The sequence below is a fragment of the Centrocercus urophasianus genome, unplaced genomic scaffold (assembly GCF_019232065.1).
Source record: "Centrocercus urophasianus isolate 14NV4802_14NV808 unplaced genomic scaffold, USGS_Curo_1.0 seq_18, whole genome shotgun sequence".
NCBI classification, from domain to species: domain Eukaryota; kingdom Metazoa; phylum Chordata; class Aves; order Galliformes; family Phasianidae; genus Centrocercus; species Centrocercus urophasianus.
Genome location: NW_024884733.1, coordinates 9,253,614 through 9,273,818, shown reverse-complemented (window position 1 = coordinate 9,273,818; position 20,205 = coordinate 9,253,614). Strand labels below are relative to the sequence as shown.

At 39.5% G+C, this 20,205-nt stretch overlaps 1 protein-coding gene across 1 annotated transcript; it reads right to left on the bottom strand.

Moving 5' to 3' along the window:
* Positions 1–598: 598 nt before the first annotated feature.
* Positions 599–17,472, bottom strand: WDR47 (WD repeat domain 47). Its single transcript, XM_042819032.1, has 14 exons — positions 16,795–17,472; positions 15,264–15,347; positions 14,618–14,702; positions 12,173–12,975; positions 11,415–11,538; positions 8,934–9,112; positions 8,573–8,821; positions 7,858–7,933; positions 6,722–6,879; positions 5,310–5,479; positions 4,189–4,359; positions 3,612–3,743; positions 2,420–2,638; positions 599–1,945 (listed from the first exon to the last, which is right to left on the bottom strand). Exons 1-14 carry the CDS (start codon positions 16,950–16,952, stop codon positions 1,803–1,805), a joined length of 2,751 nt encoding a protein of 916 aa, XP_042674966.1. The 5' UTR covers positions 16,953–17,472; the 3' UTR covers positions 599–1,802.
* Positions 17,473–20,205: the final 2,733 nt, after the last annotated feature.

The window sequence follows — 20,205 nt, the reverse complement described above, 5'->3', positions numbered from 1 at the left end:
CGGGAAAACCAGCCGCAGGGCGAAACCGAAGAGGAGCCGCAGCAAGGCGGCAGGCAGCCGGCAGCTCTGCCCAGCACGTGCGGAAGCCGAACAGCGAGTGCGCGGAACCGTACACCGCTGAGAGATGACGCAGCAATTCTTACCCTGCTGTTACTCCAGCTTACCGTCTCCCTTCCCCACGCTCAGCCTACTGGTTCAGTCTTTCGTAAATAAGATATAAGATCCCCCTTCTGCTCCCAACTCACACAGCCCGGGCGCTTTGCAGTAAATACGAGCACGAGGCACACGGACAACGCAGACTCTCAGGACATCCAGGACACGAAGTGATGTGTAATTGGGCAGTCTCTAACAGCACAAGCTGTATCTCATACAGCTAGCTTAGGAGTGAAGAAGCTGGTAGCTGCGAGCACTCCTCCAAAGCAGCATCAGCTCCTCCTTCTGTGTCAAATTCACAGCTCTAGTCTGTTACTGCTTACCCCACTACAGTCAGGTTCTCTGAAACAGTACAAAGACCAAATTCTAAGCGTGCACCAGCTCTTGCCCAATAGTTTGAGTAGCACTGAGGCATTACATAAGAAGCTCAAGCAGATAAGGTAGCTGCAGGTGTTGGAGGTCTTTATTGAGATTATAGCACAGATACACTTCTATGTTTACCTTTCCACTTTTATACGATAGTTAAAAATGCTTTGCTACAGTGCACGTTTAATTTAGTAATCAAGAGAATCCAAAACTTAGCTGCAGTTCAAATAAATAACCTAATGCTTAAGGTTCAAATTTAAAAAGTAAAAGGAACTGTACAATATGAAAAAATATAACAATACATAAACATTCGAATCTAAAGTTCTGCAGAAATAAAAAAACTAATTTCCCATACATAAACAGTGCAAGAAATAAAATTCAGATAAGCTTCTGAACTGGGAATTTAAATTACTTAATTCTTAAATTATCATGCAGACATAGCATTTTAAGCCATGCTGGTTTCTATTATAGTGTTAATGGTATCCCTTTTACTTTGAGAACTGATAGCCATTAAGTTCACTGTGACAACTGCTGCCAATCCACTCTCTTCTACAGTACATTATACACAGAGGTATTCTGTTGCATTCAGAAAGCAAAATATTTTATGTTTCTACAAAAACAAATTCACTATGTTACTGTTTCCCCCCCTCCAACATGTCAGCTTGTTGAAAACAACGTCATGTAGTAATGAGAGCAACATTTCCCCCTCTAGATGAAGACGAAAGACCATAATTAAGATGTGGTTACCACCTAATCACCTTTGAAGTTCAGAGTTCATTACTAAAAAAGTTGATGTTAAAAAGTCTGACCTTTTGATAAGAAGTGATGAATATAATAAATCTGAAAAAACAGTGGAATATCTTATGTGTACATGGAACTACTTTGATACTGACTGGAAGTGTTGATCAACTGAAGTTCCTCTATAAAAATTTTCATTGAGGCAAAAACCAAGGAATGCAATTAATACCAAACTGTAAACACATCATTCATGTTACTTAGAGTGCACACTGACAATGAAAGTTCTTCTCAAACTTTGGCAACAAGACTACAATAGGTCACAGCAGCATGAGTTCACATGGAAGACTGAAAGCACTGCAAAAGAATATACTAAAAACACCAAGACCTCCTAGAAACCAGAAAAATCTGTGACAAGTGTCTCTTTTCAACATACTCTCCTACTCAACTGCTGCTCTCTGAATGCCTCAATCTTATTACTTGGTTTTTACAGTTCTGTAGTCTCAGGTCTCTGTGCTTTAGCTGCATAGGTTGCCTTTAGTTGCACTCTAGCCGTTGTAGGTCCAAAGGGTTACAGTTCTGTCTGCTGACGATGACAAGAAGGAAAGATCTTGTGTATGCCATCTGCATTGAATAACTTTGTCCCTGTGCTCTCCTACCACCATAAGAGGAAGCTGCTTTGTGAGGTCTCCTGCAGTAGAGGAACAGACATCATCAGTTATCTCATCACTTTATATTCTAGCTCTTTATGATTTAATAAAACTTACAGGTGCATTTCACCTTATGAAGCATACTGGACCTTTCAACACAGACAGAGAAACACAAACACACACCCCACATGCAACTGAACAGTCTGGGGAAAGGTGCTAGGAAAAGGTGTAAAGTACATCTAAACTCTTCACAGTAATTATGACAATACTTATGTTTTTCTTTTTAAAGAGCAAATTCTTTAAATGCTGTGCAAAAGCAAAGGCCAACTCTTCAAGCAATAGGATTCAATAGTTTTTACCGTTATCAGCTCCTTACTCCTCACCAACATGATGACATTTCAAACACATGAAATTCTATTCTTTTCTTTCAAACCAAAACATTATCTCATTATCTTTGATTCAACCTCTGTAACAAAAACAAACTGAAAATTAACCTAGCATCTTTTGTATGTTACCTTGCAAGTCTGTCACCTTTATTTTCATATCATAAGATCCTGTGAGCAAGTAGTGAGCCCCTGGAGAGAAGCGCACAGAACGAACATCACTTGCATGAGGATGATAGCTTTGGACCATTCGCCCTCCTCGAATATCATACAACATGCAGCTGGAGTCCTCTTGTCCTGTAGCCAGGAGACGACCGCTAGGATCAACAGCTACTGAGGCTACAGCACTTCCTACAGGAGAAAAATACAAGCCATTGTATTTAAGCAAATGACCAAATGGGAATGTTATCACTTGTAGCCAGCCAGGATCATGATAGTGATCACTGACAGAATTGGTGCGTCTGTCCAGGCATTACTGGGTTTGCAACTTTGGAAAACTCCTGGTTTCTCTCCCTCTTTTGCAGTTGCAAAGGAGCTTCTCCTGGGTACGGTTTCTATCATTACTACAAACACATTCCCATTACATCACCCATTACTGGTGGCCACCTGTGTGCAGGATTTGACACCATGACATACAGACACACAACTATTAGAGAGCATCCAAAGGAGGGCTACAAATGTGGGGAATCCAGGTCTGGAGGACAAGACATATGAGAGCAGCTGAGATAGGTCTAGGGTTTGTCACCCAGAGCAAAGGCTGAGGGGAGGCCTCCCAGCAGCTGCAGCTCTCACAGGGAGTAGAGGGGCAGTGCTATTCTCTGCCCTCTGTGACAGCAACAGAAATGAAGGGAACAATGTGGAGTTGCATCAAAGGAGGGTAGGTGGGGATCAAAGAAGAGTTCTGGCACCAGCAGGTGGTGGGCATCAAACAGGCTGCCCAGTGCAGTAGTCACAGCCCCAAGTTGCTGGAGTTTAAGAGCGGCTGGGACAACGCTCTCAATCATAGGGTCTGAGTTTTGGGTGGTCCCACTGGAGCCAGGATTTGAGCTTGATCTTGTGGGTGTGTTCCACTCAAGATACTTGATGGTTCTACGCAGAAGTACAGAATGCTAGCTTACTTTTTTTTTCCCCCGAAACAGCTCATGTGTCTTGTGTTATTCCGAAGTACTTCAGAGACATGTTTGAATTTCACAAGGCAAAGTAGCCACCAATGTTTCAAGTGTTTGTTTATTTTTAAGGAAAGAAACAAATTACACCCTCATGCTTTCTATTAAGATCTCTGTTTTAATGCAAGAATGAGCAAAGGTGTGGAAGCCAGTCTTGCCTGTTCCATGAAACGTTGTTCCCACAACACGAACACAACTTGGTACTCTCAGATCCCAGAATCTTACAGTCTTGTCTTGGGATCCAGATGCTATCATCCAGCCACTCCATGTATAAAGTGCTAAAATATGACCTGTGGAAAAAAAGGATTCAGCATAATTAATCAAACAATGAAATGTTACATTTCCGATGATATTTTTGCATTCAGAGATTAAATGATCCTGAAGAATAGCTGCAGGTTCTGAAATAATAGTATAAAGGAATACTGAGCACTGCACCTTTTCTGCAACAAAGTATGCACTTCTGCCAACAAGTTAACAGGATATTTAAAGAAAAAAAAAACAAAAAAAAAACCCAAAACCCAACAAACCAATCAGACACAAAGAAACCAACAAAAAGAACTGTCAAACAAAAATATCTGAAACACAAAAACAACTACCCTTCCCCACTATCACCAGAGCAGTCTAGGGATAATTGAATTCTTGCTCAAAGGAAAACTCAAAGATGACATTTCAAAAACAATTGCTACATGAATCTAATACAGACTTTTGAAATGCAATATGGAAGTAACAGCTTACCTGTGTGACCACTTAAAGCATGCAGACCTTGCCCCCTCTGACAGTCTGTTGTATATATATTACAGTCCCCTGCTCCAGCACTTATTAAGATAGCACCACCACTTTCTGGTCCTTCCATAAAAGCAAGATCTCTGATTGTCCCATCATGCATGCTGAACTCCAAATCTGGACCTGCCATAACAAAAGCAATAATAAAAAGAATATGAGGCATATTTGGTTTAGCAGTCAGTGCTGCAATCTTTAAAGCAGTTATAGTGACAACACAAGTTACTTCAGGCAATGGCAGCATACGATCTATGATAAACGTATACTTTCAATAGAACTATAAATACTAAGCTCAAGTAAAACCCTCACTAATGCTATTTTCATTGGGTGTTGCTTGAGATTCCTACCATTCCTAACGTATAGCAAAAAAATATACAGAGATCGTTCTCCACAGGCGATTCCAGGCAAGGTTTACATAGTACAATTATTTCTTTTTGTGAATTGTGGTGAAGTAACACAAATACAAAAAGGTTTTCTCTGCCAGGAGGAAAGGATAACTAAAATCCAACAAGACAAGTCAGCCTGAGTTCAAAATAAAATACAGCCATAGTCAGAATAATAGCTGTAAGGGCAAGGCAAAGAAAGTAGTATTTGTGTAAAAGAAATACCAGATTTCTACAGAGAAAGAGATGACAGAAGTAGGCAAGGAAAAGATAACTCAATTTGGAAATAAACTTCTACTGGCAATTCTTACAGACTGGAGCTGGTAAGAACATTGAGCTATTCACCAGTATTTGAAAACAAATTTCAGATGGCAGCACAATGCCACAAATCTCCAGATCAAAGACAAAATGAAAGCAAACAAACAAAAAAATAAAACCAACCCAAACATCCAAACTAAAATAAAACCCAAAGATACTCCCTAAACAACAGCCTCAGTGTCCATTTTCTTAACAAAGAACACAGTGACGACAGATAGAAAAAGGGACTACATTCATTCATGTATTAGAGAAATTACAGCAGAACTCAACTACATAACCTAAATAATTTAAATAGTCGAAGTAGTGGATGAATAATCTAAAATTACTTCTTTACGCGCGCGCACACACACACACACACACACACACACACTCTACCTGTCGCATTGCATGTTTCAGCATTAAAAGGCAGTACTTTCACATATTTATCATTAGAACCAGTAGCCAGCAACTGTCCACAGGGACTCCAGGCCACACAGTAGATCGATCCTTTATGATGCTTATTCCTTTTGAAGCGAACTACAGGTTGCTTAGGAGTATTATAAGCACTGAAAGACAGCAAAAAAGAAGTGTTTTCTTTTTATTTGTAAGGAAAATTATGTGCTCTGTAAATAAACTGCTTCCTACATGTTAACCCTGCTTGAGAAAGAAGCAAAAGAAAGTTGCTTTAAGAATCTTCTTTGTCCATTAAAAGAAAAGTAGTAAGAAAAAAAAGAAACAAAACCCAGCCTTTCTAGCACCCATATATATGTGTGTGCATGTGTGTGTGTATATAATATACACACCATATATTCAAAGGGAAGAAACTAGATGAGCTTTACACACAGCAGAAGTAAAAAAACCAGTCCAATTTAAGTACATTCCCTCTCTTTCAACTGAGGAATTCCTGCTCCTCTGGCAGGAAATAGTCCAGTGCTTAATATACAGTATTGCTGTATCCAACATCAACATTCACTGCAGTAACATCAACAACAGAAACTCAGCAAATTTAATCACAACTGAGGAATTTGAAAAACATACTGTTGACACCTGATAAGAACAGAACTGAGGAAAAAAAAACAACAAAACAAAACCAGGACCACTCAGTTTGCATTCACAGAAATAGATTTTTTGCAAAAACCAACTGTTGTCTGTCTGGAGTCAGACTGTTACAAAGATTGTGTTTCAAAACATTTCTTTGCTGACTTGAAAATCCCATGATGGAAAGTTTTTGGCAGACTGAGCAAAGCAAAAGACCAGTTAAGATGCACAAGTACACGTTCAAATGAATAAAGTCTCTGCATTCCTTTGATACCCATACACATTATGTCTCTTGTCAGAACAGATGCATGCACTTCTCACAAGAGACCAATGCTGCAGAGTCAATCTAATCTTTCCCAACATTTAGAACAGTAACTTGTGTGAGGAGAGACTAATCACTAATGATAGTGAATTGCCTGTCCTACCTGTGATTCCCTTTTGCTCCAAGAAAATCATGTTATTGGAGCAGAAGCAAGGAGATGATGATTGAGATGTCAGTATTTACTTCCAGGGCCCACCCACTAAAGCAAAATAACACTTTTATAAGGAAATGTTGTTGCACAGCAATGTATCTAGCATGTAATGGAAGAGCAAAAACTTGTCCACAAACACATAAATACTTCAGATTGTTTTGGTTTGGCAGTTCAAGATTGTAATGACGATTGCACTACTTACAACAGCAAAATAAAGGAATGAAACATACAGGTATCAGTAGCTACTGGAGAAAGAAATACTATCACACAGGAAAATAAAGTTACAATCTTTCTTACCTTGGGTCAATTACCTCTGGGTAGGCACACACTCGCAAGGTTTTAGAGTTGGAGCCAACAGCATATAAACTCCCACTGGGATGAAAGGCAACAGCTCTGACAGCTTGTGTGTCTTCTAGAGTATTAATGCAAATGAACTGCTTTTTTGATTTGTCATCCTACATAGAATGATGACAGTCAAATTAGGTTCTTAAAGCAAAACCAGATGTTGGAAAGTAGGCTTGATCGTTGAAATAATGGTTATAAGTTACTCTGAAAAATGTATTAGAAAGCAGAGGACCAGACTAAATTCAGAATTTGGAAAAACAATGTTTATTCCTGGTCATTGAATGGCATTCTTCAGAAAATTCATTACTACAATTCACTCCTAAGCTGACGTTAGATTAACATTTCTCATCCTCCCCCCAGGACACCAACAACTACCTTCCTTAACAGCCAACTCCTAAGTCTGCTATTACAATTTATTTCTACAAATACACATCTAATCCAGGTGAAACTCATAAGGGGATCAAAGCTACCAACTGAGCTGCTGCTCAGAACTACTTGTGCCATACTTTCACATTTGACATCTAGAGTACCATGACCAGTGCCTGGCTCCACTAAGATGACCAAGGGAGTGGAGCTTTCCTTGTGCAAAGAGAGACTGAGGGGGTTGGGACTGTTCCAGAAGAGAAGGGCTTGAAGGAGGCTGGGGTCAATGGATTTAATCAATGAGTATAAAAACCTGACAGGAGAAGTAAAGAAGACAGAGCAGTGGTACTCAGCACAGGGCAAGAGGCAATGAGCACAAATAGAAATACAGCAAGTTACATTTAACTATTTCTGTTGTTTCAAACAGAACACACAGAGTAGTCAAGCATGGAAACAGGCTGCCTACAGAGGCTGTAGAGTCTTAATCCTTTTCAATACATAAAACCCCACTTGAACTGGCCCCTGAGCAATCTACTGCCACTGAACTTCCCTTGAGCAGCTGTTGTGGACTCGTTTTCTCAAAAGTCCCATCCACCCTCAATTGCTCTGTGACACTAAGTATTACATTCAGTCTAACCATCTATTAACAATGAGAGAATGTCACATAGGATCAAGCACTGAATCTTGCGAAATCACACACTGTACAACAGAGTAAGAAAACTCACCTCATCACCTCTTGTCCTATTTAGATTCCCTGAAGAGTCCTCCAACTGTGGCTGAGCGACAGCATGTTCTGACACACTGTTTTTATTTGATTAAGAGTTGAAATGCACAACAGAAAGAAAAAAAAAAAAAAAAAAAGGAAGGAGATTTGTTTGTTTGTAAGCATTTCTGGACTAAAGCTGCAGTCACACTGAGAACTTACATCACATGTCTAACTCCTTATCATTAACATACTATTTTTACAAGAGATTGTCATTTTTTGGACAGCTCCAGGCATTAAACAAGTCAAAAATTAAAGAAATAAAAATATTTTCTTTCATGCTGTAACACACACAACACATACATGGCAAAACTGTTTCTGCTTCTAGGCTAGCATTCATTTTACACAGAAAATCCAGTAGCTACCCCATTTATTTTGTATTTCAGAAGCTTAGTAGAATTACAAAATAAATGTTAATTACACAAATAATATGGAATAAGAGGTCTGAAATAGAAATTAAACATGAAATAGAAGCCATCACAAATAACCACCATTTCTCCTAAGTCAAGAATTTATTTTAAAATTCGTATAAAAATACCTAGACAATAGGTCACGAACCGTATACCCCCAACTCAAACAACAAATCTCTTTGGTATTGATAAGTAGATACAAACTGCTATTTCCACAGTGCTAAGAGAAGGGAATTTCCAGTCTTAAGCAGGTATCAAATAACTTACATTTGATTCCCCTGCACAGGTGACTCTTCAGGAAAGGGTATCTGATTAGCTGATCCATGCTTTCGAGGAGTGCTTGTGCTAACACTTTGGCCATCTGTCGGCATCCTCTGAGCAGCATCTGATGTAACGTTACTTGCTAGACTGGTAGATGCATTCCCTTTGCTCCCATTGCATTGCTGGCTAAGTGTTTGCACATCATTTCCAAGACTGTCCATACCTATATTTAATTCTCCTAGCTTCTGGATTGACCTAGTTAAAACACAACAACAAAAAAAGAGAAAACAAAACTAGGTTAACATGCGAACTTGCAGTTATGCAAGTGGCTAGAGAGAAAAGGAAAGGAGTAACAGATATCCCCAACCTGTTAAGAAACTGCTCAGTAAGATTCTGTTGCTGGTCAGGTCCATCTTCTTGATTTACACCACCTTCCAGCAACATCTGCTGATACAACTGCCGCTGTTGCTCTTTTTGTTCTAAGTGCTGCTGGTAACGTAGCCTTTGTCTGTAGTATTCTTGAAACTGCTCTGTTGAATCACGAAGCTTAGAAAAATAAGAATAGTTACTTGCAGAATTTAAGCTAAATACTCACTCTCTTGCTCACTAGTTCATTACAGGCATCAAAAGGTCAGCAGCACTTTCATTTTCCCTAAAACTAAATACAATTTCCTTACTAAAGAAGGAAATCCCTGCCATACCGTGCTGTTAGTATTGGCGTGCTGCCTTCGTGCTTATTTTAGGACAAGACTGCTACTTCCAAAGTAGTAATTAACATCAAAACAAACAGGTCATCGAAAGGTGAAAATAAAAGAAAAACCACTAAACAAGCTACGTTCCAAATTCCAACTCATATTTTCAATATAATTTCAGTATTTTCTGCTGTGTTGATACCTCTCTGCAATCAGTCTGCAGAACAGATTTCTATCTCCCAGCGATCAACATTAAAAAATAGGATGTAGCACCTCTAGGCAAAACAAATACTTCAGCTTCCTTTTACATTGTCTCTTCACATTTATGTAGTCTCTTCAGCTTCCCCCACTACTCCCTGCCTTCTGCACTCACTCCCTGCCACTAGCTCCCAAGGACTTCCTGCTTTCTGCAATCCCTGCCTCTGTTGCTAGCTCCGAATGTCACCATCAAAACCAGCTGAGAACAAGTTCAAAAAGAACAGTGAAACACACAAAGCCTAAAGCACTTCAGTCCAAGTTCTAAGCATTAACAATGACGTGCATTTTCTGAAAAATAAAACAGTATTTTTACCAACTGAAAGAAAAAAAAAAAATGTAGTAGTAGCAGTAGGTAAAAAAGTTCTTCATACTTGTTAGGCTTCCTCAAGATGAGAACTTGGAAATTATCTTTGAAAGCTTAAGAAGCATTCCAACTATTTCAAATACATGGCCCATTTCCAACTTGCCGAGTTAGCATCCTTACAAACAACAGGCATACCCTGGAGCATATTTTTTTTCATAACTAGTACTTATTTGCTGCAATCCTGGGTCCTTTAGTCTCAGTGACAATGATATAGAATCCAAAACCTAAACATGTTGTATAGATGCTCTGTAGTATAAAACCTGGCTTTTAAAATCAATCTTTCCAAGAACAACACAAATAAGAACTAAGGAGACATGAAAGAATTTCTCATTCACGCAGATAAACACACAGCAGTAACACAAACAAAACCAAACATGAAGAAACTGGACTGGATATTACTTTGTTTTTCACTTGTGTATAACAGTCCAGCCAACATCTTCACCTACAGTTACATCTCCTGCCTTCATTCTCCCCCATAAACTCTGCCATGGTCTTCTGACTTTTGAGGACTACTCTGCCATGCGCCTAGCTAAGCTCTTTCCTCTTTCCCTTTCCTTATTCCCAGTCCACATAAATCACGTCACTGCAGCAAACAGGTTACTCAGCAAAGTCCTTGAGTGGAGCCAAGTCCTCACATTTAGAGGATTCTGTTAATCCCCTCACAGCCACATTGCCCCACTCAATCACTCAGAGTCTACACTAAACTAGTCCTGTTAAGACTGGACTGGTTTTCAGTACCGTAGAGATGTCAAAAGTTTACTTAAGAAAATCAAACTGGAGTCTGCAAACCAAACAAACAACTGGATGTTATTTCTTCACTCAAACACTTAGTACAAATATTCAGGTAAGAATACATTGTTACTGAACTCAGAGGCAGATATTTAGAATGGCGGAAAGCAAAAAGAATGGGTAACTGTTCATCCCTTCCTACTAAACTGCTATTTCACCTTCCCCATATTGCCATTACAGGACAGGAAAAAAGTAAAGGCCCAAAGCTTTCAAACTCTTTTGTTTTTTTTTTTAAATAAAAAGGTTATGCTACTGGATTCTGGACAGCAAAGATACGTTTAGCAGGGATTTGATATTCGTTATCTGTGCCCTAGACTAATTACATACAATGGCCCCTGAAAGTTGACAGTAACACTAACAGTGCAAGCTACCCTCTAGATTGCTGGCTAAAACACTAAAAGGATTCTTAAGCACCGTTTAATCTAACATTGCTGATTTAGAGCTCTGCAAAATTTAAGTTACATGCAATAGTTTAGCAACACTAAGGTGAGAATGCACGTTCACTGGGTGCGCTACAGACTTAACTGACAGCAGAACATTTTACAATGAAAAAAGAAGTGTCTTATATAAAATGCAATATTGTAATTTAATTTGTTAACATCTCATTAAAAAGCCACCAAGACTGAAAACAATTTACTGTCATGCATGAAGTTCTCAACACAAAAAGCAAATTATGAACATATCAGAACACAGCACCAAAGGCTTCATTATTTTTCATATTATTATGTTTCAGAACAGCCAGTACCTCATTTTTCTCTTGTTTGGCCGATCCCTGACTCTGTGCTCCACTGACTGGCTCATTCTCTAGAACTAAACTCTGGGACAATGCCTCGCTGCCAATGGGATGCTGTGGCTCCACAGGAGTATCACTTCTCAGAGCAACATGAAAAAGAAGTGTAATTGAGAAAAGATATGAGCAGAAAGTCCACTGGTAAGAAGAGAGAAGTAACATTCTCGAGTAAAAGCTATAGGAGTTAAGCAATCTACAAACTGCAGCTATGAAGAGGATGGTAAAATCAAACATTAAACCAGATCATTCAGAAATGGCAATAACTCTTTTCAAGAGAAACACTGAGCATATTTAGTTATTTGCAGTATCGTGACCCAAGTTTACAGACACTGAGAATAACAAAGATGGAGTTACAGCCATCTCACAAACAGCATATATTTATCGGTGAGGAAAAAATTCAAATTAATAACACAACCTCTATTACATAATCAGAACATAAATTTGGATTTATATACAAACATGAACTATATAAGCTATAACTTCCATTTTCTTACACCTAAACTTCAAGAAAATCCTGCCTGAACCCAGAAGGCTCACAAGCAAATACGAAAATCTAATTTTAATCATAAATGCACGGGGAATAAAAACCCTTGTCCACTGAGTTTTACTTAACCAGCCACTAAACAACCAAGGTAAGTTTCAACATTGCACTGACGTCCAGAAATACGACACGTGTAATTTTAACCTAAGCAAAAAACTGCAGTTGCACTTACCGCTCAGGTGACTCCTCAAAAATGCTGTGACACTCGGTGTTCTCCAGCATAAGACTTCGGCTGAGATTCTGTACTCCAGGGTAATGGAAATTAGCAAAGGAGTGCGACATGGGAGAAGTTTTGGTCCCGAGGTCTGTGACACGCTTCTCATGATTTGTTAACCCACAGGACAGCCCGTCTAAGGCGGGGTTTAAGGAGCGGGTCATGTAAGCATCGGCTGACTGAGGCCGCCTCATTGGGGAGGAGGGGTATGGAGAAAGTTTGCTAATAAGAGGTGTCAAAAGATCAGCATATGCAGCTTTTGTAGGCTTGAGGAGTTTATCAACATGAATATTAAGCATCTTCTGTTCAAAAGCACAGGAAAAAACAGTAGCTGGCAGGTTCTGTAGCCACGATAACAAGCTAAGGTCCAAATCATCACACCCATTACCACATAAGAGATCGATGCCCAGCAATACTTCACTTTCTGTAATTTCTTCTCCTGTTGCTTTACTCTGACAGAACTCCACACAACATTCATAAAGCAACCCCTTCATTACAAGCTGAAATAAACGATTGTTACTTGCTTTGAAACCAGCCTCGCTCAGTTTCCTATCAGCGGGAATGAACTCTGCCACCATGACACAAGCTTCTTCAAAGCAGTGCACCCGGGCCGTGCTGGGATTCCAGTCTTTGAATTCTGCATGGTTGGTCAAGCGAGGCAACGTGAGCAGCAAGCAGAGTTTGCTGTAGTCTTCCTTAGAGGGGCAATATTCTTCTAACGCATGTAGGCACTGCACAGCCTCTCGCATGGTGAATTCCAGCTACAGAAATATTCAAATCAGCAGAGTAGCTCATAGTACGCGTGTTTCCATAGTTAGCAGAAGAAGCATGTGCAGTGGCAGGATTTTTCCACTACCATTCCTTTATTAATATTACTGCTTCTATTTAACCAAAATAGCATACGCTGTTTTAAGTCCAAAATTGCTGATGCAAATGCATTTACAGAGTCAAATTCCTGGATGTTTATACTTCCTGAAATCTCCACCTTCTGCTCCATTCCTGCTCTTACTTTCTACAGACCTATGGAACTTTCACATCACCGCAGATTTTGCAGGCTTAAAACTTCACATCTGCAGCTAAACAGCTTCAATTCTATTGTAGAACAGAAGGTTACTTCCATTCTCAGGGCCAACTCTATATACATATATTTTTCCCCCCCAAGCTTATGGAAAGCTATCAGTATAATTATAAAAAGTGGCGTATTTCTCTAGTTTCCAGTTATTAGCAAATTTCATTTGTCTTTTATATTAATGTTTTCTGTTTTATGATCAGGAAAGCATTAAAAGAAGTTAAAAAGAGTTAAAAAAGAAGTTAAAAAAGTTAACCTCCACAGATAACAGCTATGACTACATGGCTTTTAATAGAAAGCTTGTTGAAAAAAAGAGTCAGAAAAACATGTTAAATACACATAACTCAGTATCTTTAGTTTAAAAGATTCTTTAAAAAAATAACAAAATCAGTAACATCCTACCTCTGTTCCCTAGCACATTCTCAACGTACAAGCCTTTCACCCACAAATGCTTCCACATCTGGTAACATTCAGCACAAAAATAAGAAATGGATTTGACCATCTTCTCCTATACCATTATCTAATAACTGTGTACAGACAGTCTGATTACAGAAATGTGTGATCCCTTTACAGCACTTCAAGCTTTGTCTACACTGTTAAGAAAAGACTCTGTAGTATACGTAATGAGAGAGAATTCAAGTTAACTCAGTTCTCAAAACAAAATCAGTTGTCTGAGAACTACTGGAATCCTTTTTTTTTTTTTTTCATTTGATAATCTTTGTGTTAGAAAATTACTACTACTGTATCACAAACACAAATGAGAAACTAAGTCCACAGACAGCAGGCCTTCTCTGTCACTTGAATTTGCCATTCATGTCTCCATATGAAAATCTAAGTTACAGCTCCTTCTGTTTGCTTATTTAATTCAGTCAGTCCTTTGTGACTGCATCTGTTGCCATCAAAGAAACAACAGCATCTTTTCCTCTTTAAAAGCAACAGAAAAGAAGGTTAAGATCAATTTCATCTCTTATTTGCACCTGACTCTGACAATAAATTTCCCTGATTTTCAGGCCTGCCTCAGAACCCTCCTGAAAACAAAGCGCTGTTCTTCAGCATAATGGCCTAAAGTAAATTTCAAGACCAAAAGATGACATACGGTCACTGATCTATACTGCCACTTTTCAAGCAACCCTTGCATATGCAATTCTATTTGAGACCTGAGGATCACATTTGCTTCTGAAGGACACCAATTAGTTTGTCCATTATTTATGAAACCATTTGGCAATAGACAGAATTTGGGTATTCAGTCTGGGAGCATTGGTTTTTCTTTTAATTAAACCACGTGAATAAGCTTCTTGCCAATATAAAATTCCCCAAACAAAGACAGATCTTACATGCTGAGGCTCGTCTTCTGCTGACATTGCATTGTTTACACATAAGGCCTCCAAGAACTTCTGCTTCATAATTATGTAACGAAATCTGCAGGCAAGTAGTGAAATATTACCCATCTCGACCCAGTAGTTCAATATTCTTTTAGAAACAAGCAAAGTATTTTACAGCTATTTTTTGATTTAGGGATAGAAGTGACTGCGTTAAGAAACTCTGATCAAAGTTTAACAGAGTTGTAACCACAAAATTATAGCAGGACATGTTCTTCTTCAATCACTGCTTTCAAAAATAACACATTAAAAATATTTGAAGGGTCATAAGGGGATAAAAAAAGTAAAGCAAGCACACTTGTTTCTTAAATAAAAACACATCCAAATGTAAAAGAACAGTTCAAGATGCAGCACTGCATTCCGAAGATGTAAAGCAAATGAAAGCCCATTACACCCTCTGTGCACGAGGCTTTTTAACTTCAAGTATAAATAACACACCCACATGCAATCAGGAACTGCATACAGGAACACACACACACACACACACCAGTTAAAAACTGAAACCTACTGTTTCCATAAAGAATATTTAATTTCTTATATTTCTCACAACCACTCCCAAGGACAATGTAACTCATACACAGAGACATATACTCTATTCTACCTTTTCTTGTCGAATTTTTCCATACATTCGAGAGGCTGAATAAATTGAAGAACCTCATCCCACTGACCATCAAGAATCAACTGCCTAATAAGAGAAAAACAAAGACACTGCTTTCATTTCACCAGACAAGCACATTATCCTTCTTTGTAAGCAACCAGCTTAGAAAGCTATACACTTAAACGACAGCTGGATATTTAAACGTAAAACAGTTGATCAATCTGTTTGGAAAAATTAATGCCTTGCACATATGTGAAAATGACCGATACGGTAAAACACAAATCTCAGCACTGTGTAAAAAAGAAATTCATGCAGGTACAAATACTGATGCTTTTAAAGACCTATCAATGAAGATTAAATGGTCCTGTGTTTCCTGCTTCACTTGTAATTCTTATTGAGTATTCTTCAAGTAAGAAATTTTAATTAAATACATTTATTCAAGGAAGACACTGCTGAATTGAAGCGGACTTAAAAATATGTTAATTTTAACTGTGTGAATACTGTTGGACCTATTCTTATACAAAGGGGTGGAGAGCACCTATATTAAGAATATAAAAGCAACAGCTTGGAAATAACTATGCTACGTGAATAGTGTGCTATGTTGCACAAGTGGATTACTTCAACTCCCAATGCACACCATACTCCCTAAAAGTCCAGCTCTAGAAGGAAAGGCTGCATTCCTCATGAGTTGCATAGTCTGAATTAACTAAGAATGAAACAAACAAGCATTACTACTAATTTCAATCTCTTTAGTTCTTTCATTTTATCCCAGTACCTGTAATCTCACTGGAAGAGAAGCTACATGAGAAAATCTGTTCAGTAATTTATGTATTTACATATTAAGAATAACCAGATAAGAACCTTCTGCAAACACGAAATAATTTAAATACCCACATGATATTTCATGTCATAGGAGACCACAACGCTGAAGTATTACACTGCATCTACAGTAACTGCTTTTAATAATTCAGAGGACAGTACAACTAATGGTAAATGACACAAACTTCCATGCCTCCATGACCACAGGCACCTCATCCCAGATCAGTAGACTGTAAGAATATTTTATTTGTATGTGGAACCAATCAAGGACATGCTCATTTCCATGTGACATAATAAGCAGATAACAACAGATCACTGCTGCTAGAAGATCTTGCTCTCCCATCTCCTGCTCAGGTGCTTTGCCCAACTTAGCCCTTGCTGACACTGACATGTGTTAAGACTCCTTCCCACTTTAAATTCATTAGCATGCCAGGAAAATAACTAAGTCAAAATGAATGAACATGTGAATAAACAAGAAAACAAATAAACAAACCTAACACTAGAGCCTACGTGGATGCTTACTCATTTACATTAAGTTGTTCATTTGTTAACTTCTGAGATGAAACACAGAACAGGGCTGGACCACACAACTGGGATGAGGAAGCAGAAGAACAAGACAAGAACTCCCCCTTAGTGTCATGGAGCTGCCCATGGAATCATAGTCCAACAGCATCCTTTCATACATGTGGTACTGAAGCACAGGAGAAAGGCCTACCTTAAGAACAGCATGTCATCTGAAAACAGGCCATTAATGACCCCGCTTTCTTTCTCAAGCGCCAGCATACTAATATGAAGCTTCCTTGAGTTCAGAAAATCTAGTATCAGTTTAATTATTTCAGCTTCTTTAACATTCACTGTTTCTTCAGCCGTCATGATGGCAGCCTGAAAGGATAGAGAGAATTTCTGTGATGATCAATATCTTTTTGTTTGCTTACCAATTGTTGACAAATCAGATTTCTTCCATCGTTTTACAGGACAGAACACTGTAGCATTACAAAAATAAAAATCAACTTCCAAGTTTTCTTTATTCAAGATGTTGGTTATAAGGCCTCCAATAAGACTAACTCCACACCTTTACATTTCTCCTCTATGAATAGATAGGGTCCAGAGAGACCAGTCTACCAAGACACCAATCCCACTGCAGTAAAAGCACTATATGTGAAATTGCACCTCACTATTTGCCTTTCAGAGAAGTTCAAAGGGCATATGAATTCCCCAGCTACTACATTCTATCTAGACATCTTACGTATAAACTTAAAATCAGATTTGTTAGAAACACATACAAAAAGTGAAGCACGCTAAAAAGCACAGCAAGCTCACACCTCAGCCCTTTTTTGAAGCTATAATTGGAGGTTTAACCAAAGCTTTCTATTATCCCTCTAAAAGGACACCTATTTCTGCCTGCATGCTTCAATAACAATCTCACTCTGCAAATCCAAGACAGCCCAGTTCAGCCACTGAATGCTGGAGCCCCCCATTCACTCACCTGCCTCCACCTGCCCGCTCCCAGCCCCTCCTCAGCACCATTCCCCTCTGCCACTGGGGCAGCTCTGCCACCAGCTTGTGCCTGGGAGCAGCCCAGGCTGTGAGGAGCTCTCCAGCCTCCCCCTGGCACCACAGAAGGGCCAGGCACCAACACAGCACCTGCCTGCTCGCCTGGGAGGCACGGGGCGCTACTGCTGACATGTGGAACCAGCACAACCACACCTTCTGGCAGGAGCAAAGCTGCAAAATGACTTAAACGGATTAGGAGAGCATACAAAAACAAGAAGCTGGTATCAGTGACGAGCCCCCAGCAGGAAGCCGTATCCCCAGAAATGAGCTAAGTAGAATGAAAGCAATCAAAAGAACAAACGGACACACAGAGCAAAGCGTCCACAGTAAAAAGTCACAATACCCTAATTACTCCCTAGAGATGAGAAGATACAAATACTCCAGTGAAACTGATAAACCAAGGCTACTGAACTTCAAGCAATTGAAAAAAAATAGGCATAAAGAAAGAGTTTTCCTCTTCATTCTCCTTATGACCACATGCCAACTTTTTTCCAATGAGTTTTTCACCAGAGTGTCTGATTGGGAACACATTCGATGATAGCAGCACAATTTATTCTGGAGCACCAGAGACCTGGCTGTGCCAGACACAAATGGCCTTCTTATAGCAGCTGGGTTTGACTCTCATTGCAGTCACCCCAGTCACCTGCAATTTGGATGGGCTCTGGGCAGACACACCCAGGGACTGCGCACCCACTCCTGGCTGTGAAGTCAAGGGAGAAAAATTAAGATCTGGCTTGCAGAGCACCTTTCTGCAGGAAAGCAAACAGATGGACAGACAGCAGACAAACCCAGAGCCAGCACCTCTAGCGAAATGCTCTTTCCTCACATTTTAGCACCATTTTTATTTCTCCCTTTAGCAATCGGGTCAGGATTTTTGGTCCCAGAAAAAAAAAAAAAAATCAATTCCATCCTTACAGACTGGAAAAGAAATAAACACAAATTTAACCAGGAGTTTAGAATTAACATCTTCATTCTTAGCCTCATCTAAAGCATTTGCATTTAGCTTTTACTTTGCTTTATCGCAATGGCGGTTACATGAAACAACTTACATGGCTTCCTTGGCAAACAACGAAGTGAAGCTGAGCCAAACCTGTACTGAGCCTCACCATCAGCAAACCATCTGCACAGTTCAGGGTAATACTCTCTTTGAAGCAAGGAACATCCACACCCCAGCTTTCTTTGCTGCTGGATCCATTGAAGTCTGCTCTAAGCAGGAAGTTACCCTAATTACCTTGAATTATTTCCGTAGGTTCTAAAACTCAAGTTCTTTTTCTTCACTTATATTCCCCACTTAAATTGGATAAAGGATGACCAGCACCCCACCATTTCACATGGAATGAATAATGGCACCTCTGGCATCCTGCTAAGAAAACTCAAACATGTAGCTTGGATGCTGATCCTCAAAAGACAGTTTGAAACATACCAGTAAGCTCATAAATCAGCAAGATTATGAAAACACCGCACATTTGGTGTCAGAGCAACATTGCCATCAGACACGCAGATAGAAAAGAATGGTAAACCTACTGAAGAGGGTTCTTCACTTAACAGAAAGTTCTTTTAGACTGATGAGCCCAGACTCCCCTGTATTACGCTGTCAAAAAAATCAGCAGTGCTGTAACACCATCATGACATCACAGCTATATATAGTTTTACACATGACACTGAAGTAAGCCAGTTTTTCTAACAGTCAATGTGAACATAATAATAAATGAAAATCAAACATCAGGGAAACTCGAGATTAGAGCTCAGCTGCATCTTTGGTCCATCCCCAGCACTGCTTTCTGCCAGCACATATGGCAACACAGCGTCACAGTCTGATCAGCTCTAGCACTAATACCAAGAACAACCAAAGCACAGCATTAACATGAGGTATAATTGATGATAAAGGAGTAATAAAGCTGCAAATTTCAGTGTCCTCCGCTGACAAAGTACCTTTTTTTCTTACCCCATCTTTTCATAGCAATCCACTCCAACATCTGTCACCCTTTTAAGTCCCCATAACCATCTCCTAAATAAACCAATATCAAGAAAAACTGAAAAATCCAACCAGCTCTCCTGCCACCCAGCTGACACACCTGTTCTCTGCTTCCAACGCACAAGATGCCCTTTAGCTGAGCTCTTTGGAACGTAACTTATCTACTTCTATGCTTCCCAGGGAGAGCTTTCACTCTTGCTCTGCTCTTACTCGTATTCTAAGCACAAACCAACCACATCAACTGCCCCACGGCATCACAAGCGCGTTGTTTTCTAAGGAATGTAAACAGACACATAAGTACACTACTTTGGGAGAACACCTGTAAACTGGAAAGTGATTTGGGGATAGTCTCTAAGTTACCCTTCTTAGGAAAAATGTAATTGCAGCTGCACTCACATGACAATTGCAGCAAGGTCTGACGTTGTGAAATACAAATGAGTTGTCAAACTCCAAACAAGCATTACTCCTTTGTCTTCATCCCTCCCAAATGGGCCAGCGGCACGCAACGTGCCCTCACAGAGCTTGGCTGGGAATTCCAGTACTTCTTCCTTGTATTTCTGGGCATTTCAGCACCGCTTAGAGCCAATGCCGGGGGGC

Excerpts from the sequence above, each read along its gene's own strand:
- WDR47 (XM_042819032.1), bottom strand. The coding sequence starts at position 16,952 with ATGACGGCTGAAGAAACAGTGAATGTTAAAGAAGCTGAAATAATTAAA. Across the intron at positions 7,934-8,572 it reads CCTGTGCAGGGGAATCAAAT|TGTGTCAGAACATGCTGTCG; the intron begins GTAAGTTATTTG and ends AAATAAAAACAG. Across the intron at positions 6,880-7,857 it reads ATAGGACAAGAGGTGATGAG|GATGACAAATCAAAAAAGCA; the intron begins GTGAGTTTTCTT and ends CATTCTATGTAG.